The sequence below is a fragment of the Caloenas nicobarica genome, chromosome Z (genome assembly GCF_036013445.1).
Source record: "Caloenas nicobarica isolate bCalNic1 chromosome Z, bCalNic1.hap1, whole genome shotgun sequence".
NCBI lineage: Eukaryota > Metazoa > Chordata > Aves > Columbiformes > Columbidae > Caloenas > Caloenas nicobarica.
In genome coordinates, this window is record NC_088284.1 from 15,712,711 (window position 1) to 15,734,630 (window position 21,920).

The 21,920-nt window shown below is 37.9% G+C and overlaps 1 protein-coding gene across 2 annotated transcripts in view; it reads left to right on the forward strand.

Moving 5' to 3' along the window:
• The window catches only part of PDE8B (phosphodiesterase 8B), a 76,767-nt gene that overhangs the window by 14,190 nt on the left and 40,657 nt on the right, over positions 1 to 21,920 (forward strand). Inside the window, exon 2 of one of the 2 annotated variants that reach the window (XM_065655762.1) lies at positions 20,063 to 20,122. In XM_065655762.1, coding sequence (XP_065511834.1) covers positions 20,063 to 20,122 — 60 coding nt within the window. The remainder of the gene's footprint in view (positions 1 to 20,062; positions 20,123 to 21,920) is intronic. The other variant, XM_065655763.1, reaches the window with a different exon arrangement.

Genomic DNA, 21,920 nt, shown 5'->3' on the forward strand with positions numbered 1-21,920 from the left:
TTGCAAAATCTGCTGTGCTTAAATCTGCTAACTCCTTAAAGGCCATTCTTTCCTGTTCACTTTATTGTTATTTTTAATTTGATTGTGAACAGTCTGCAGATAGCTTAAAATTGAAAACGGCTCTGTACTTCTGTAGCTCACATGTAAAGTCTTATCAGAGATCTCTGGTTTCCTGCATGGTTAATGCAGATGGTTGCCTGTGAAAGGATGACCCATAACTGCCACGGTCATGCTTATTCTCTAGTGTAAATACATAATGCAGTTTACCTGTCCAAGTCTGAGTTATGTGTATGTTTACAATTTGGTATTTCACGACATACGATTTTTGGCATATAGCATGTTAAATAGCAATTGAGTAAAGAGTGTCTTCAATATACCCTTGTTTTATTCAGGAACTCGTGTAGTATAGCTGCACAGAATCCACTGGAATAAAATGACGTAAAATGGAGGCAACTTGCTCGCAGTTGCAAGGTGTTTCAGTTTGTGTTACTGGTGTTGTAAAATGGATACTAGACATACATGATCATCTCTGAGTTTCAACCGGAGAACTACTCCTACAAGGTACTGTCACCAGGCAGATTTAGGAATATCTGGGTGGTAAAGAGCAGCAATAAACTTTTGTGAACGTCAGAGTCTTTTAGGAGAGAGATCAGGTTAACTCTGATTGTGAATACACATTGTAAGAACATTTAACATAACTATCTTTCTAACTGTACACCAGAACATGAAAAAGAGAAACATGACTGTTTTTTAAAGGTGCTTGCAAAGAAGTACTCCGCATTTTTCTCCTATCACTTCTTATCATTGAAGGAAGAACAGTATTTTATTTCAAAATCTAATGAAAGAACTTAAAATACAAAACAGTGTTCAATAATACAACAGTAAAAACTTTGTACCTTTTTGCACTTCTACCCCCAGTGTGTAAATGTACATTTCACAAATGTAGTCTGGTAAAAATGGCCAAATTCAGAAGCCACCATTCCATATGCTAGTATCCAAATCATGCTTCTGGGAAGACTTCACTGACATCAGTGAGATGAATATTTGGCACTTTTCAGACAAGAAGACAGCAATGGGCAAAAGGCTATTCAAATTCTCTGAAAATTTGCCCACATTTTATTTTTGATTCAATAGAAATGACTTATTCAGCCCTGATATTTCCTCTTCTGGTTGATGGGCTGTCAGAGATCAAAACAGTTGCCAGCGTATCTGCCACACAACCCTTAACTATTTTAGTTGTAGCTAGTAGTTGGTCTGGGCATTGCCTCTGCTCCGAATGCCTTGTTCCTAACTCTCCCTAATCAGTGTTCAACATTTCTTGACAAGTGAAGGAGGTAGTGACATGATATAGGCACAACATACCACGTTTGCATCACTTGGAGATGTTGGCAGCGCTTCTTGCCACTACTCCCTTTTGTTGATCTACCACTGTCTCTCTTACAGGATTTCTATTTTTCACTCATTCTTTCAGCATAGGAAGACTGAACAGGATTGTCTGCTTTCTTTGGATGGTGGGCAATCCCTTTGCATGTTTGCATGCATACTTCATGTATGCTTGTCTAGCAGCTGCCAAGTCTTCTCATTCATTCTTTGATGAATTCTTTCTCACTCTGGAGGAAAGCAGTTCTAACTTTTTATTCCAAGTGTCATCTGAACTGATGAGTAGCTGACAACAGTAGGTGTATCTTCTTTTCTGTTACCAGCATGTATGCTGTGGACAGGAAAAACTTTGGAGAAGTTGCTCCAACAACAGAAATATTTTGATGATAAAATTCTGGAAAAATATTTCAACTGTCTCTCAGATTCTGTTTATATTTTTATTGAAATGCCCACCTGATTTGCTGCTTCTTCAAAAGGCTTCACTTCTAGTACATGAAATTTTTGTGGTGGCTAGGAGGATCCAGCTGGGAAATTTCCAACTATCTAGCAATTCTAACTTGGATAATTTCATGCTGCAGCTGAGAGGTCCAAAGACACATTACCATAGAGATATCCACAGTAGTTTTAAACCATCTTTAAATTACTAAAGCTTTAGGGCTAATGATGACAGCGATATCAGCTATGACACACACACTGGATGTATGCTACAGTAGGTGGCTGCACTGACTGCACCTAACTACAGCCCAACAATGTATATGCTGTTTAGGTTGCAAGTGTAGGACCAAGATCTCATAGTTCTTGCTGAGACACAACCAGTCTTGTGCTAAGGGGGCCTGACCACATGCCTAAACACCTCAGTTGTGCCACTATTGTAAAGGACAAGTAAGTGGCCCTGGACAACTGGATTAGATCTACAAAGGTCCACAAATGGGATTGCAGTGTTTGCTGCTGCTCTTCTTCCTCATTTGGTAGCTGACTTGATTTTTTTTACTTTTTGCAGTGACGTATCTTGCATCTTTGGTAGAGGTTGCACTGTTAGATCGAAATTCAGGGTGAAAAATTAAATGAGTGATTATTTACTCTTCTTACCATCAGCCATGACATCATTTTTGTTGTTACAGACGTGGCTTCACTCTCTGTGTTTAATGCTTGCAGATGTGTTCAGTGAGCACATATGAAAATGGAAAATTGTTGCCTTTGAAGGAAAAGATGAAGGTGAAGAATTTAGCAAGCTATTTTTAAATAATGGTTTCTGACTTGGTTTGCATGTGAGTCCAAATCAGTCAAAACAAGCCAAGCAAGGTTTTAAATTGGACTAGTAGGCTGTTACTCAATCTGTTGTCGTTATGTTTCTTTTCATGGAGAACCTAGCCATATGAGGAAGCATATGAATGAAATGCTTACCTGATATTACTGTCAGCAACAGAGAGGTAAAGTGAATGACAGTCAATCATGTGTGTTCTGCTGTACATAAAAATTCATGGAGACTTCTGTATTGCTTCATGCTGTACACATTTCAGTGATAAGTAATAATCTCAGGCGGAAAAGTCTGCAGTCTACCTTTCAACAGCAGCATAGAAAATCATTAAAACAGGCCATCTTAAATAAGATAGATGTTCTTGCAGCTGTTTCATTTTCTCAGAACGAGTCTTTCCACTAGAGCCCGGTTATAAATCTTTGCCAAGTAGGGTATATTTATTCTATTTCTGTACACAGTTGCAGCATCTTCATTAGTCTTCCAAGGATAATAAAATAATTTGTGTTGGGTACCAGTGAAATTACTGTGTTTGTCGTATAATCTATTTACTTGAACTTGCATAAAATTTCATTGCAATTTACAGCAAGTGTCTTATGCAACAAAGGAAAACTCAAAGTAACTGGCATGCAGGAGAAACAGAATAATATTTATTTGCTGTGAACATAGGTAAGGTTTCTATTCTAATATCATATTTTCACTTTCTTAATCTGATGACATAATTGATAACTACAAAATCTTAAGTTTTATTACACGTAGAAATAGGGTAAACTTTTTTCTGATCTGACATAGACAAAGTCAGTTTAAGACTTCTGTGTCCCAAGTCCTGATATGGCCTGCTGTCTTTAATGCTGTGGCTTTTACCTCCCTCAAGAGGGCTGACAGCAGAAAGAGTTCTTGCTTTGCAATGAGGATTCCTGTACCACCACAGAGGTTGTCCCAGTGCTGCCAAGTGGTAACAAGCTCCCAGGTGGCCCCTCCTTGGCTGGAAAAATAGTTCCCAACCCAGAGATGAAGATCCCACTCTGGAGAAAAATGAGAACTGTGCATAGAGTTGCTTGTAGTTATCCTCTCAAAACTTCCAAATCTATATTCCTTAGGTGACTTATGTAAGTGTTTTGAGGCAATCATATTTTAAACGTGACAAGAGTGATTGAATAATTTTAAAATATTTCTGCATACATCATGATTCAAATTAAAATACCTTATGAGGGAATTACCTTTTTTTTTTTTTTTAATGGCAAAGGATATTTGTTTGGGCTGGTTTTGTAAAGTGAAATATAAAAATGCAAGTTAGTGCAAAAGTATTTCATTGTAACTTCTATGGGAAGAACTGTACATGCAAATATGTGTGTCTCTCTACTGGAAGATGCAAGAGGAACTAAAACACAACAAAATTCCAGAACATGAAATATTAAGCATAACCCAGCACTCAGACTTTTATGGGGGAATGGTGTTATTTCAGCATTTTGGGTGTATTCATTGCAAATTAAAAAAAAAAAAAAAAATGCTGAAGTAGGTCAATAATGCATCCTTCTAAACTCCTTACAGTTCTCATCACTAACAAAATGACTTCTCTCTTTCTTCTCTTACTGCTAACTTTTGTGGGGCTCCTTTCCTAAAGTCTCCCTGAAACCAAATTATCTTAATCTGGATCTGAGAAGCAGTATTCTCAGTTTCTGTAGGGAAATAAAATCACTGGACAAGATGCACAGGTGCACATAAGTGATGTATCAAGGTCACTTTTCTTTTAGAGTACACAAGGCAAACTCCCATTTCAGAACAGATATCTCTGCAAGATAAGTTCACCATGCTGACTGTTTAATTGCCATAAAAGCTATCTGACCTGTTGTCTTAGACCTACTGTAGATTCAAGGATATGCTGACTCATACTAACTTTGAAAATACTACTTTATCTACCTTGAGGACATAAAAATGACTTTGCTTTATTTTTAATTAAAGTTTTCCAAGTAATCTGTACCTGACATACAGCAGTTTCTGTGAAAAATATAATGATTGCAAATTGCAGAATGTGTCAGACTGTGCCTTGCATTACAGCTATAAATACAGAAAAGAGGTAGTGTTCCACAGAGCGTGTAACATGAGTTCACTGGGATGCTGAAAAAAATAAGTGAAACAGAGATCTTTTGAGGAGTAATAAATCAAAAATGACTTCTGTGTATTTTGTAAATCTCCAAAGCCTGGGATGGGGGATGGGTGCAGGAGGCATCATATGTACTTTCCCTGGTATTGCATGTATTATCCGGTGTTGACCATTCTCAGACACATGATGTTAGTTTGGTGGGTTGATCTGACCCAGGGCACCTGTTGTTATGTGTTTGCAATCCTGGCCTCCACTGAAGCCTGACTTAGCAAAATATTTAAATGCACAGGTAGAACCATCCGGCTTGACTGGAAAAACAAGAGCATTGGTTTGACTTCGTGTTTCTACAGGGTCATTGCACTCAGAAGAAGTCTAAAACAGCCTTGGGGTGGTTATAACCTGTATTTGGCAGTTAAATATAGAACAGTTGGTTAGCTCTGTGTCACTAAAAAGGTCTAAAAAGAAATATGGAGAAAAGTGTCATTTCCCCAGAGAAGAGCTGCATGTGTGAAATTTCTTGCTCTGATAATGTTGTGTGGATCTGAAGACTTGGAGCCTAAATTCTGTAAGGAGGACTGCTAATATATTTGCAATTCCATAACTGAAATAATCAGTGATGCTCTTATGTGTTACTCAGTGTGGAGGATCTGGCTGTCCATACTGTGTTATCACTTCATCACAAAGTTTCTGCAGATGTGATCAGTGAGTTAGTCAGACTGTTTTATGTGTGCCCAGAAATGGGCTTTTTGTATGTTCAACAACCATAACAATTATAGATATTTCATTGCAGATGTATTTTGTTAGGAGGCCCCCTAGCCCAATGCCTCTCAGTTACTTTTGGGGAAGCATTTAAATTTTAACAGTAACTTACTATGTAAAGTAAAAAAGTAATTTCCAGAAAGGACTCTTGAGTCAGAGAGCTGGCCCTTGCAATTGTAGGAAGCCACCATCTATAAGCCTTTTAATTTAATCAAAACCTTGAAAAAGTTTACTTCTAGTCCTTTCTGCCCTTACTGATGGGAGTCCTAATCTGTGATTTCTGCTTTTTCTGTTGTATTCAGCTAAGAAGCTTCTAACAGATAGCAAAACACGTAAGTGCACAGTGTGGTACTTTATACTGTTTGAATTTCAGCCCATTTCTGCGACTTCTGCCCTCCAGGTTCTCTGCTACCCTACTTACCTTGCAATTCTTTTATTCATCCCATTTTCTCTGACTTTTTTAACAGCTTCGCCTTTGGCATCCCAACAAATGACTTCCAGTAGTCTTGAACAGGACAGGTTTATTAAGTTTCCTTTCTCTAGGTAGTAATTATCGTATCTAGGTAGCAATTATCCTATTAGTGTGACCCAGTAAGTTTAGTAAAATGCTATTGAATTGCATCTTCTGTTCAATGTAACACAATGTCTTTATAATTCCATGCAAACGTGGCACACATTTTTAGCATGAGTGCCAATATGATGGGCCAGTGATTGCCCAGATTGCTTTCCCTGCTCTCTTAGCAGCTCATTTCCTTCATCTTACGTCAATTGTGTGCTTCTCAGCTCCTTTGAAAATTGATTGTGATTCAGCAAGATATTTATAGAAATTACCGTTTTCTAGATTTTGATATGGACTTGTAAATAAGTAAAATATTACAAGGAACTAGAACATATTTCTCTGCAGTGCCCAACCAAAGACAGTTGTAAAATAAAGATATATATAAGAATGATATACAACAAAGAACTCCAGGACTATATATCTCTGTTGTAATCTGATGAACTGTAGTGTTAGATTATAAAGAATTTATGCATAAGCAGTTCTTCAGTGGAGCTGTATGTGATACTGAGTCTAATCCACCAAAATGAAGAGATCATGCCCTACAAAAGTTTTGTTGGTAAAAACGTTGTCTGTGAATTGGATCTAAAATCTTTTACGACTTTTCAGAGACAGTAATTCTAAACAAAAGTGGTTGGAAAGTGCCAGGCTTTGAAGTCTCCATGTGACCTCTTGGAGAAGAGATTAATATTCTCCTACAGTTCGTGATATGTATATAATTCCTGTTACTTCATAGATGCTTAATTCTGCAAAATGCAGAGTGTTTGGGCTATGCTCCTTTAATTGTACAAGAAGCCCTTCTTGTCCCTAGTGATATCGCTCATAAAATTAAATGTTGCCATACTGAGGCTGTGTTGCACAGAATTTAGCTTCTGCAATATAAGATTAGTTGAAAACAGGCATCTGTAACTATTCTCTAGGGAGACAAATTGTGGCAGTTAGCACTGCATTCAGCAACAAGAACTTCTGGTTTTAATTCTTGACTGTGGAAGTTCATTCTGTACACATGCAGAAGCTATGGGAGAAGACTGGTTGCTGAGACATTTGCAAGAAAGTCATGTTTTACTATCTCTGGAGAATACAACAGTGTAATTTTTTTATCTCAATACTGTTTTGGTAGTGAGTTGCATAATACATCCTAATGGTGGATGATCCTAATGGTGGACTAAGCTGACTATATTCTGTTCTAATAGATGCCAGCACATAAAAAATGGAGTCATGGTAAGAGCACTCTGTAGAGCATTGGCATGACTCTTGTAAAGCTGCGTCTGGAAATTGACACTTAAATTTGGTTGTGCTTCTCCTCATTAAGTCTCAAATAAAATGTCAAAAAAAGTATTTTTCCAGAAAGATTTTAATGATTTTCCCCCATACTGTGGAAATAGTGATGAGTAACACCAAGATGATTATTGCTTATCTCATAAGCAATAATTTGCTCTGGTGCAGCAGATCACTTGAAGGACCATGCAATGCCTTCTTTCCATACTTTTGCAGAGCTTATTTGGACTGGAGCTGAATGCAAAAGTTAGACTCTAACATAAGATGCTGATGCTACCAGCATTTACATGACTAGAGTAAGGGCAGTGAAAACGGTATGGCTGCATTCAAGTTTGTAAGACTGATTAATAACTTCCATGTTTGTCAAGGTGATTCTTACTTTTGCGAGGTATAATGCTTCAAGCATATCTAAGACTTGTTACTCTGTTGCTCTGGGGTCAGAGCTTTCCCTTCCTTTGACCGCTTCATGTGTGCCGCTGTACCTACCTTGTATAAATACTACTTCCATTCTTCCTCACTCCTTGTCTGTATTTGGGTAGGGCTTATAGGATCAGTCAGCCTATTTGACCTGTTATATGAGGTATTATAAAAGTGAGAGGTGATCTTCGCCTCTGAGATTTATAACCTAAATAGATAAAACAAGCTTCATAAACCCTTTACAGTCTTGAATTACAAAATACAGACAGTAAAAATGCTGGATTTGTGTTAAATTCATGTAGCTCAGTTAGATGACTCACCAGTGGACAAGGCACTGTCTATGTCCCAGAAGGTGTTATCCAAATGTCAGTATTGAACTCAGATTCACACACTACTGCTGCTGTCTGGGTTACCTGTAGTGGCTTTTTCAAAATTAAAATAGAAACTTTAACTGAATTAAATGTGAAAATGAATTATTCAGTCCGCATGAGAGCCTCAGAGTTGTTTGTTTTGATGACATTTGGCTTTTATTTTTGTGGTCTGCATGATTTTTAGTGTGAGAAATGGCACGGATTTTATGTTGATAATCTGTAGCTCCACAAAAACAGGTGGTGTTGAGCTGGAGGCTTTGTTATTGGAAACAGCATCACTTGATGCTTGAGATGGTAAAGTCTTCTCTGGGAATAATTCTTCTATCTGTGGGTTTCTGATAAAAGAAGTGGCAAAATAGTTAATTTTGAAATATAGTCAAATGCTATTTTTTTGTTTTAGACTTAATGTTACATTGTAATAGCAAAAAGTGTACATACGTATCCATTATCCTGAAAACTTGTGAAGATTTTTTTTTTTTGGTGGTTGTACTGTATATTTGCAATTTGGAGTTGTTGTTGGGTTTTGTTTATTTGTTTTTAATAGAGTTTCTAGGTATAATTCTAAGGCATATCTTGTGGATGCCAAAACTTTAATCAAAAGGGCAGCTTGTTGGTTTCAGCTGCCTGTCCACAGACTTGAACAATCAAGACAGAAGAACTGCAAAGCAAATACTGTCTGGCAGTGTGAAGGACTGAGACAGAGATGGCATTATGCCTTTGAAGAATGTAAGGAATACCCTATTGCTTAGTAGTGCTTATTTTGGGGTTTTTTTGTAAAATACAGATCAAGGTTCACAGCTGAGATTTTTCTAAATTAAAGATTATTCATAGCATTTCAAGAAGTGGATAGCACTCATCAGAACATCTTTTTCTAGGTTTCATTTGTTTGTTTTCTGTGTTCCAGCAAGAGTGAAATAGCATTCGTTTTAGGCTGAGATAATATGTAGGTGCCTTACAGACCTTGTTGAAGCAGGAAGAAATTTTTTCCAGCTATGTCCACCTGGGATAAGAAACAAGAGGAGGTGATACTAAGCCTAAGCTCTGATGGTGGCATCCAACATGCATCTCTGAAGAAGACGACCGTTAACCACTCCATCTTAAGGTTGATATTAATATCTAGTCATATCTGCATTTAATAACACTGGAGAAATGGTAGACTAAAAATAGTGCATCCCTTGGGTAAAACGTTGTCTTCCTTTTAACCCTTGGAGTCCATAGTGCCCATATGTGCACTTGCAGACCATTATTTGAGATGACGCTTCTAATGTCTCTCAGACTATTGAGAGGCATAATCCTATTGGTTTGAAGGCAAGAGAGAACCTGTGAATTCATCTCAATCTTAATTAGTTCACTTTCAGGAAAACACTGTAGAGTTTATGTTAGATAAACAGTGGAAGCCAAGACAACTAAAGTTTTCTCCTTCAGTAAGAAAACAGGTAGGTTACCTACTACTGTAACAGCAGTGTTAAATTATTTGAGAACACACCGTTTCTTGTAAAAATGTCCCTGAACTAAAATGATCCTCCAACAAGCAGCAGCCAAAGCTAGTAATACATTGAATTGAAAGACAAATTGCCCTTTTCTACTAGAAGTAAACCTGTGGAAAGCTCTGAATATTCACATATTAAAATACTTAAGAGGAATTTCAAATATGATAATGGTCTTCCAGGAAACTCTTACTGACATTGCAGAGTCCTGGAACTATGCCTCCCCACAAACCAGCACAAAAGTGGTACTTGCAATTTGTTTTGGCAGCACATTCCTTGTGAGGTGGAGGGAACTGAACTGTCTCTAGAGCAAATGCTGAGCTGGCAGCCCCTCAGGTATATACAAACAAGCTCCAGAGGTTTTTTTTCTTAGTCAATCTTTGGAAGGCAAAGTTAATTTTACATTTTAAAATGACCAATTGCAGACCAACGATATGCTTCATAAGTTATGAGTATTTGCCTAGACCAAGAACTGGTGGAAGAAGATCAGGATCATCTAGATAGCAGCTTGCTGTGAATGAATGTTATAGCTGTTTCCATTCATACATGCATGATCATATTACCTAAATCTGGTATTGAAATCCTCTTCATATCTTTTTGTATCAATTTTAATAGCCATGCCCAAGAATTGATCTGCTATATTGAACCATATATCTGCCGGTCCATTATCTTGTCTTGGGCAAGACCAAAGAACTTTACACAACGGACAGGAAAGAGAGCAGAGGGAGGGGAATATCTCCCTGGGTCCCTCTTAGCATATGACTGAGGAGCTTCTGAGTTGAGGTTATGTTCCTACTGACGTGTTTCACAGCAACACAGGGGCCTACCTTTGGTAAATTTTGTTCAACTGTTTTTTGAACAACAGCCCCCCCGGTGACCTGATAATTGAAGCGAAAGCATCATATTTCTTGTATTGTGATGACTATTTATGAGTCATTCTTCATTCAGCTCTACATCATTCACGATTTCATAGATGCCTATTCTGTTCCTTAGTTTCCTTTCTTTCTGACCGAAGCAGCCCAGTCTTCTTAGTTTCCAAAGATGTCTTGGAATATCTATGATTATTCTTGTTGCATTCTCTTTATTTTTTCTAGTTTTGGTTAACTTATCTCAAGGAAAACAAAAGATGATGTATAGCATTGAAATGTGGGTTCATCATAAATTTACACGGCAGCATAAAGTTTTTTTTTTACCTCTTTGTGCTTATCCTCACACTGGTTACTTTTTTGACTAGTTGAACATACGAAGATGAAAATAAGATTAATTTTTAAATCTTTCTGTGTCTGTAGTTCTGGATTTTGCTCTCTCCTAAACACCAGTGCAAGTATTTCTGAAACAGTTCAGACTTAGTTGCTGTGTTTTTCCCTAAGACTGTTATAAGGAGATTTGAATAGATTCTCTAGTAATGTGTGTGACTCGTTCTCCTACAAAGTTGAGAATGGACAGTAATGAGAAATAGATTTACAGCAAGATGTCTCAACATGCCAAGATCCACAAGTCTTAGGCAGATTGTGCTTACTTTGACAGATGTTTGGAAAAGTCTGTTTTCCCCATGTCTCTTCACACTGCAAGGATGCTAATGTAACCTACTTGCCATGCATATATAGTGAAGTGAAACGTATATGCTAGCAAAATAATTACACTTCCAGAGAAAATTCTGTTGACAAATTGAATATTCAAAATAAACCTGATGTTACTAAAGACCGCGTTCTGTAACTGGTTTTCTTTTCACAGGTCCGAAAATGTTGCTCTTTGTGACATGGGTCTGTCTCTTTATTGTCTGTGTGCTGCTGGATAAAAATGTGGAAGTGTGTTTTTCTCAAAGAAGCCATCATTTTTGAGCTTGCCACAATAGTTAGAGGTACTGGAGTTTCATATCTATGGAAAAGACTATAGCATCTGTCCAATGTTAACATTTGAAAGTATTTTAAAGTAAAAAATTGTTCGCACGTTTTACAGAAAAAATGTGCCAGTTTGGTCTGAATTTACTGAATATCCCAGACAGAGGAGTGAAATAAAACAGGACAACATTATGACAGCAGATTTTTCTCTTACACAGTAGCTCAGAAGTTAAAGCATTTAGCCAGTCTATGTATTTTAATTCCTTCCTTGCCAGTACAGGCTGGGAGGTGATTGCCTGGGCAGCAGCCCTGCTGAGAAGGGGTAGGCAAAGACATGGTTGACCTGATTTAGCATTGCCATAGCACCACTTGCAGGGACCAGGTGACTTTCAGAAGTACCTTCAAGCCAATAGTTTTGCGATTTTTTTCTACTCATTGTTGTTTCACTGAGCATATCTAGAAACTATTTGGATTTTGAGTATCTGGGGGAAGGGGAGGATGTTTCCTACTGCTGTAGACCTTGAGGCACCACAGATAGTCAGTGGAGAAAGGTATGCTCTTAATTTATGTGTCCTGCTGCTCTGTAAGCAGGAATACCTAGTCCAAATACGATTGGAAACTGATGTTTTAGATTTTTGCCATTACTTAATCCCATAATTAGGAAAAAGTACTGCAGGGTGTTTTTTGCGTTTTGGATGTTTTGAGGGCCTGGGGGATTTGTTTCATTTTGTTTTTCCTTTTGAACAAATTAATGGGATCTGTGGATAAGAAGCTGTTATCATGAAAAGATACCTTGTCACAGCCAATTTGGTTTCTCAGTTATTGTATTTCTATGGTATAGAAATCCAGGCAATTCTAAGCAAACTTACCTCTAAATTCTACTTAAACACAAGAATAAGGAACACATAATACCTAAGAACAGCTTAATATAAAGAGGAATAAATGCTTAGCTTTCTTGTCAAAAGGTAGAAAATAAACCAACTGTGCTCTATTTTTCTTGTTTCTGTAGACTTGCATGTAAAAACATCAACCAGAAAGCCTCTCAAGGAATATGATTTTTTTTCTTACAATCAATACTGAACTTAGAGTGAAAAAGACAGAATGTATTGAAGATACAATTTCTTGGAAGAAAATGTTTGGTATCAAACTGTAATGTAGCATCTTGTAATTTGATGTCTTCCTGGGTGTGTATTTTACCTATTAAAATTAATTTATAACACTTTCATCATACTTTCATTTATGTCATTGCCATAAAACTTCACTGACAGTGAGGACATGGATAATGATATCTTTTGAGACCATGCCCTTCTCAAGTAATGTGAATAGCTGACAAGTCACCTTAGCCACCTCTTTGGGCACTGCTCTTAAACATGAACACATGGGTAGTAGGTCTGGGGATGTGGGCCATTTATTGCTCTGCTGTAGGAAGGAGGTGAAGTACAAGGAAAGATTGCCAGGACACAACTGGCATATTGAACCAGGAGTTCACAAGAAACATAAATCTGAAGTTGCTGAATTACTATCTAAGACGTGTCACTTGTTCTTTAAACTAATCTCAGTGCTAGAGGAGTGAAAATCAGATAATGACATGTTAGTCTTCCTTAGAGGGTACTACAGACAATTTAGGAATTACATTCTGTTTCCGTACTGTGCAAGGCACTGTCTCTAGAGATAAAACATAACTGAAGTAAATGTGGTAGGTAATCAGATAATATGATGTCCTGGAGAAGAGTTAGCATGGCTGTTTCTGTAAGGAAAGCATAAGGTGAGATGAGCTATCATCATCAGTCTTAGGTGGTATAAGGGACAGTGTCACTCTGTGCTTACCCTGGTTTTGCATTTTTCAGTTCATCATCTGCTGTTGGCCACTTGTGGAGACAGGATGTTGGGCCAAGATAGGTTGGTCTGACCAAATTTTTGTTGTTCCTCACCAGGCTTCTGAAAAAGACACAGGAATATATTTTGAAATTGCCCCAGAGATTTGTAGGGTTTTATTAAGGGATATCTTCATCAACTGTGCTTAATTAGCCGTAACTTGGCCACCAAATCTATTTTGTGCTAACATCAAGAACCAGAATTGTGGTGCTGGTCTTATTATGAGCCTTGAATCCATTTAAGAAAAATGTGTGTGGGGAGAAACTGAATGTACAAACCTGCAGAATTGCTTCCAGATTATGATGGAAGACTTAATCTGCAAATTATAGGAATAAAAGGGATGTGGACTACTCTTTATGGATAGTGGGCCTATATTCCCTTGACAAGTCCCAAATCAGCTGCTGCTGTGAGCAGAATTGAGGACCGACAGACAATGGTAGTTTTTGTATGTCAAATTTAACAAAATAATGGCAAAACCAGTGTCTTTTCTACTTGACTGTTCTACTTCCTATTATGATAATGTACTGATAAGGAAGCTGCTACCAAAATGTGAACAGAATGCAAAAAGTCCTAATACAATATTCTTACTTCAGTCGTCATTTTATATCAAGCACACATTTGTTATATTAGAGCTCATATAATTATTTTACAAGTGTCAGCTTGCTTGTTCAAGAGGTTGCCTAAAATTGTCAGCAACTTGACACCGGTACATTTTGTCTTTCTCAATTCTTTCTCTCTTAAGGATGATCTAGTTTCTGTGACTTGTTTGTGCTAGTTGCCCTTTTTTCCTCCTCTCTTTTCCCCTTGTCTTTCAGAGGTTTACCTGCATCCCATTGGTTTGCTTTTATTCCCTTACCACTGATTTTAAATTGAAACAGCAAGATTATACTATCACTACTGTCTGTAATTGCTTAAAAATACATGAATTATGTTGCGGGGGTGGGGAAGGAGTGAGCAATAAAGAAACAAATCTGGGTTTTTGAATACTTACTTTTCTATTTTCTTATTTGAAACACAAGCCAGGAAACCATGCAGAGTGGAAGGAGAATGAAGGAAGAAAGAGAGAAATCTTAACATCTGCTCCTGAAGCTGGCTCTGATCAGATAGGTACTTGCAGCTTTTCACAGAAGCAGTTATAGGTGCAGACTCTGAGAACCAAACTCAAAAACCAGCTTAAGCATCCAATATGTTACCAATCGTGTGATTCACAGAAATTCAATGTCAGCTCTTTGATCCTTGGACTCTGAAGTTTTTATGAAGATTTCTGCTTATCTCCAGAACTGCTGCCAATCTTAGCTCTACTAAGATATATGGTCTTGGCACGTACCTCACACACTGAAGAATATATGGAATTCACAGCCAGAGGCACTTCTATGGCAGGTCCTCTGAAGAACCCAATCAGCCTGGTGTTCTCGGAGCACATGGGAAATGCAGGGACAACAGTGGGCTGGTGCATCTGGTATATGGTAGTCTATACACAGCCAGGGTTGGTTTCAAATGCCTTTCTCCCAGGTGAGTGCTCCCTCACCAGTTGAAGGCAAGGTTGGTGGGAAAGAGGGGCATGGGAAACAAAGTTAGATATTGCTTAAGGCTCCTTTTTTCAGGCACAGGTCACTGCAAAAAAAAAGAGTGCAATGGTCATGGGTGAGGGAGAGAGTGTGCAACAGGAGCCTGACCTCATCATCCAGAGGTGAGGGTGGTTATGGAAGGGAAGGTTCTTCTTCCTCTTGACTTTCTCCCTCTACCTCACAAATTTTCAGTTCCCTTGTCTACAGTGACATAGTTTTAACTGGAGGCATTGCAAGGGCCTCATCCTAATTCTGCTTAGTTTTGGGAAGCACAAGAACCAGTTGCAGGTTTGTGAACTCTACCCTCGAGCTAGGTGCATGAAAGTGCAGTAGAGCCTGCCAGACCTACATCTCTTTGTGAATTTAGATCTAGTTTATTGCCTGTATATGTAGTGTTCATGCTATGTGCCTGTGTGTGGTGTCCTGAGCTGAGGATTTGGCCCAGTTGAGTAGTTGTACGTGTGACTGCAATACAAGTAAAAGTCACTTTTTTGCTCCAAGGGAATTTTGAGGTTTATTGCTTGTGAACAAAATCTCATATAGTATCTGGAAGAGGAGAATCCGTTACAGGTCGTGCATTTTTCTCGTACATATGAGAAGAGTACGCTCAAAACTACACAGTAAAATTTTCCTGGTGTATAGGTAAGCTTTAAGAGATTAAATCCTTAAATCAGGGAATTGCTACACTGCATGAGTTAAAACTAAGATGCAAACATATTGCAGACCTCCTAAATGAGTGTTAAATTAATATATTAAGGAAAAAAACTACACTTATCTTAGAGTTTTGTAGGGAGACTTTTTAGTACTCTTCATTGAGTATGCTGTAAAAATTGTTTTGATTTTAGGTTTTTATAGCATTAACCTATTTGAGGTGTTAAATTTTAAATAACACTTTCTTGAAAACAGAAAGCATTCTGAAATCTAATGGAATGTTTTGCAAAACAAAAAGACCCAAATTCCAAACAGTCATGTCCTGCTTGCCTCCATCTGGAGTTGTATAATTATAGAGAAGAGAGGAGATAGTTTTCAAGACATTCAAATTTCCTTCAAGGAGAGCTTGGTTCTGATTTTATTTTCTACAGTAATAAGAGCTGTATTGGTTCCCTAAAATGTGGGAAAATACCACATATTTGCAAGGTCTATGAAAATTAAGGGCTATATTTTTAATACACCAATGTTATCCTAAACATGTTATCACCTATCTTTTAAAAATGTTGTACTCTGCTACAAAAGACAAGGCAAAGAAAAGAAGGGGAAGAAGAGAGGGATGTGGCATTGCCAAACAGTGGAAGAGGAGCTGGACACACCCTTGTCAGGTGTGTTGTAGCAGGAAGATGAGCAGGACAACAGCTCAAGGCCAGGGATATTGGAGAACAGCTGTGAGTGCTGTGTCTTGTAAGGAAATCCAGGCAAACCTAAAGACCAGTGTTGAGGTATATATGGTTGTAATCCTTTTCAGGGCTGCAGTTTGGCCAGGGGAAAAAAAAAAAAAAAAAAGAAAAAGAAGCATGGGGGGAAGGGATTTGAGCTTAAAAGTAGTGGTATAATCAAGTATGGAAATGGTAATAGCCAAAGGATGGGCTGAGGTGTCAACTCTCATCAGTAATGTGGATGGGAAAAGCTGAGCTGGAGAGAAATGCAAATGAGCCCTAGCAAAGTTGGGGAGATGGAGGCAGGGGAACACAGCAGTGTGGTAAGAGCTGGCTCAGAAAGAGAGTCCCATTACCCACTTAAAATATCAGAGGGACAGAAGTCTGAAAACACACTACAAAGGTGAGGGAAGGAATGCCTCATTGTAGGAGCAACTAAAGAAATAGCAGGTAGAGGGAAGGAGCCTTCGGGGCTGGTATCTGTATTTGTATGTACCTTGGCATCTGTGTGATGTTCCCAGCTCACCTGTCTGTCCTGAGTCTTTCTAGGAGGCTGAACTCCCCAACATCTTTGCTTCACCACTTGGTTGTCTCTAGTTGTTGTTGTTTCTCTGGAGAAATGAAGAATTATACAAGATTTTGCTGTACTAATTAATATTTTTTTACAGTGGTTGCGTTACTAATTATTGGTGATTCATAATCTGCAGGTGCTCTAAGTCTGCAGGCATATGGGGGAGGTAAAGATTTTGTATGAGTGATTTAAAACGATGGAACTTTAATGATGCGATAAGTACCTTTTGCTTGATGGTATTACTATCATAGTAAGGTAATTGCTGATCACTGGTTTACATAAAAGCATAGGATTTAAGAAAGCAGTATTGACTTTTTCTTTAATTCTTTGATTAATAGCTGATTCCTGTGGAAATTGCCTAAGAGGTTAGAATGACCTGGAAGTAATATTGAACAGCTTAAAATGTTAAAACACTGGGTTTAAGCTTTTGTTATTCCCAGGTAGTTGGTTTATTTATGATTTTTTTGCTTCTAGCTCTCTGTATGTTCCTCTGCTCATGGAAATCAGGATTTTTTTTCACTGACCTCTTTGGAGTCAGGCTTGTCTTCACATATTTTACCAGAAAAGTTCGTCATGAGCTATTGTACTAATTGCTATAGGTTGCAAATCTATTAGCAGTCCTTCCTGACAGTCAATAAAATAAAGAGATTTATTTAAATTGGAAATCATTGGCAATGAGATGTTCACTTACATCAGGAAATGAGCAGAGGTATGATCGTGGTATCACTAAAATGCAACGTCCACATGGTCAGATTCTTCTGGGACTTGGGAAGGTGTGGAATTAGTTCCTTCAGGCCAAGGAGAGACCCATAAGACATTTGTGAAGGACAGGCCCTCATGTCACTATTCTTGCTGCCTTCTCTAGCTGTGTTTTGAAAGAGAAAAGTGAGACAGTCACTTGTACCCAGAGCAATTTGGGCATATAAATCTAAGGGACTGATTAAGCTTGTAAAACAAAACTCAGAACTCCAAGTCCAGGAAGAAGGATTTCAGGCATACTTTTTGCTGTGTTCGATGAGGATTATTAATCCTTCCTACACTCAGGTTCATTACTAGTCTTAATTTGAGGGTCCCATCTGTTTCCATGCTTAGTATAAGTAATGAAGTTGAGCAACTTAGGGTCTCAAAGGTTATACATGGCAATTTTTCAGATAGAGCAACACCTTTTCTGCATCCCTGGGTGGTTCTGACACTATCATGTCTGCACAGAGCAGGACAGGGACAAGTTCAGCTACTTTTGGTGCTCTCAGATTTTCTAAGCATCATTAAGCTTTCCTACCATTAGCAAAGGCAGGAACACCCAGAAACTGGGAGCGAAGGAGAGGCAGAGACTTTGATTTTTAGGCCCTTCTATTCAGGTATTTTCTATTCATGACGCTGACACAGAAATAGCAGGGACAGAAACCTTGAGTCACAGTTGTGTGGACTTTTTCTTGTTGTTGTTTTAAAACACCCAGGCGAAGAGAAGCGGCTGTCCTATAAATGAATCTCTTTAAAGGGACTGATAGACTTGCCTGCATTGATCTATGTCTTAGACACAATTATTCCATCCTGGACAAAACAGAGTAATTAAAGCTGGATGTCCTCCATAGTGGCAGAAAAGTGGAAGACATTAATTTACAATGTCAGTTCCCTAGTAGCATTAATAAATGGATAATAAAATAATTATCTGTGTCCTGTCTTTTGTGAAGGAATCCAGGCTCTTGATCAATACATTCTGGAACAGTCTGAGCTGTGCATTGTAAAAAAAGAAGCTTTTGCACTGATACTGACCCAAGTCTGTTGCATTTTCTGTTCTGATACACTTACTGGCATTAAGTTACCTTTTGCTACGGCGGAAGCTCAAGTGGGAAGTGAAGCTCTTGTGTGAGAAAAGGAGAGGTTAACTATGCTTACATTGGGGGCAGGTTTTGCTTTGGAAAACAGTGGCAGGCTTTGTAGTTTAATATTTTGAAGTACTGCCTGTTACCACCTTCTGACGTATGTTGTTGGGCTGAGAAGAATTGATGCTCAGTGATGCATGATAATCCAACATGTCAGTTGTAGCTATACAAAATATCACTGTCTCAGGAGCAGGCAAGGAGGTTTATACTTAACATGGTATTGTACTGTCTAAGGAAAAATGTTCAATAATGGTAACTTCATCCATTTTGAATGTTTATACACGTTTCTTTAAAAAATATTACATTTAAGAATAAGGTAATACTTGGAAAAAAGGCGTGAACTAACGAGCACTGCAGAGCAAAATGCTGTAGAAAGGAGGGTCCAGGACTCCTGATTTTGTTGAAAATACATGTCTTGCAGGCTTTAACTTGCCTACACCTGGCACCTGGGGTAACTGGTACCAGGAAAGCAGAGAATCTGCCATTTGGAGATTGCTAACTTGTAAATAGTCCTCCATACACATGAGGGGAATAATATTTCAAGTGTTCAAAGACTTCTCCTTAAGTACATACATCTGTGGGAGGACATAAGTATTGTTCAGTTGCTTAACAACCTTCTGTGGCTAATGGTCTGAAGTGAAACAAATCAGTAGTGTACAGGAGAAGTGTATTGAAATGTATCAAGAAACAAAAAGTATTAAGATAATCCAACTCCTAGGATATGTGGCAACAAAGCAGCCACAGCCGATGTTCGCTGGCTTTCTTGCCGTAGCTTTAGATTATGATGTGCTCTCATGTCTTCTAAAAAAATCTTGGTTCACATGGTAGTAATGTTTTTTTTTCACGCAAACTAAAGACTATGCTTCTGGAAAACAATTTAAAATCCAAAAAAATTCCTCCTTTCTGAAAAGTCACTCTTTTTCTATCAAGGCCATTAAAATACTATTATTGAATACATGTCACAAGACTTTTAATACAAATTCTGTAATACATTCAAACGAATAAGGCAATTTTTGGCCAGAAAAAAAAAAGCTAGCTTTCTGTAGTTCGAAGCAAAATGTAAGTCATTTGCGTAACCAAGGTACTCTGATGAAAGAAAGGAAAGGAAGTTGTGCTTCTTGTTTCCTCAACGATTTTTAATTTGAGACAAATAAAACAAAATTAGTAGTTTGGTAAGATATGGTCATAAAAGATACACTTCAAAATAACTAAATCAAGGCTGCTAGTAATATGCCTGCCTGTCTTTGAGTGTCTTTCATGGTTCTGTTTGATTTTTCATTCTTGCATGTAAAATGCTACCTTGTTAAAAAACAGACTGGAGTAAATATCTGTATTACTCTTCTTTAGCAGGCATCAACTACAGAAGTACAGATTGGGCCCATGAGACTAATGCAAGATCCAATTCAGGTAAGATGCTCTTTCAGTTTCTTGATACAGTGCTAACAGGTGAAGAAATTAAGGTTCAACCCCTATAGTTAAGTATAATGTTTTCATTTTACTTGTGTAAAGACTGTCACATTGGTAATTGGTATTTGGTTTATCTGATTGCTTGAGATCTACAAGTAAACTAAATTGGTAAACGAGGTACTTAGACTTCCATTAACATCAAACCATTCCTTTTATATTTCCTGTCAACAGGAGTGTGTGTGCATGTGCATTACTGGTGAAAAAGCTGCCTCTCTGGATGTGAAAAACTGTTTGGTTCTGAGATACCAAAGCAGAAAGCTCCATTATGATGTTTAGGTACCTGGCAAGTTTTGCTGGGTTTTGCAAAACAGGACAGAGAATGGTGCTTTTACAAGTCACCGATTCAAGAACTCACCACGTCCAACAAGAAAGGTTGAACTTCAGCGTAAGGACCAACAGCTCTCACCTGTGCTTGCTTCTATTTCTGTATATTTTGTTCCAGTGCCAGTAATCAGAGGTTAAGCATTATTATTTTAGCTTATAATGCGTGTTAGGGCTCTCAGATTATAGGAATTTATATCGTCTTAGTCTTTAACATTGCCCTGGTGATACATCATTCGAGTTAACTTTTTGCGTCACTTAACTCTGTAAAATACCAAGAAGTTTCGTCACCAGTGACCTTTTCTGGTTTTGGTGTTTTTCTCTTCCATATCTGGCCATGAGAGGGAAAAAACCTACACGTGGAAGACATGCAGTTCTCAAGGAAAATAAATCATGTGTATATGCATCATTAAGCTTTACATTTTTTATTTCTGTATTAAGCATTCAGTCTTGATGATGAGCTGATCTAATTGAACTATTTGTTTCTATTGTAAGATGGTTGTGGAACCGTGGCTTCAGCAGTAGACTGGTCTTGGGTTTTGCAAGGAATTTCAGCATAGAAGTGTGTAATTCCTAATGGAAAAATGTTCTTCAGATTGTGACCATCTTCAGTTATGATGTCAGGATTTTACTTTGCAGAAATTGAATTTGCAGAAATATCATAGTACAAGTGCTAGCTGTTTTAAGGGAAGATTTTTCATATAAGGGAAAGTGTTGGGTTTTTTGAGGTTTTTTTGTGGGGTTTTTGTTTGGTTGGTTTTGGTTTTGTTTTGGTGGTGGTGGTGGGTTTTTGTTTGGTTTTTGTTTGGTTGGTATGGTTGGTTGGGTTTTTTTTAAGTTGTTGACATTCTTCTTGGTATCTTGTCAGGTGTGGATGTTGTTTTGTCCCTACATCACACAAGTGAGAATCTATGGTGCTACCATAGAAGACTTTAAGTTAAGCAGACCTTAAGAAAAACCATTAACTGAAGAGTTTTCTGTAAAGACATGACCATACACTGACTTATTTACAGTAAAGTAAAACATTTTGTGTAAACCCACCTCCTTTGTTTGTAGAACAAGCCACATTACCTCAGCTAATTTGGCAAGTATTGCACACATGCATGCATTTACAAAAATGTGTGTTAATCTTTTATTCCATCTTGACAGTAGAGTTACGTATTTCTATGTGCAGTGCAAACAAGCTACTGAATATCACATTTTAAATATCTATTTGTGGGTGCTTAATCATATTCACAATTGTCTGATAAGTCAGTTTAGCTTGTTAAAACAATTGACATCAGGGCTTCTTTTAGCAGTATTAATTTTATTCTGGTGTATGTTTTATGCTATTATTTGGCACTGGGACACCTGTGCTTACCTGGAAATGGCCTGTACTTTTTTTTTGTCTGAGACATGACTTGAACTTGTGACTGCA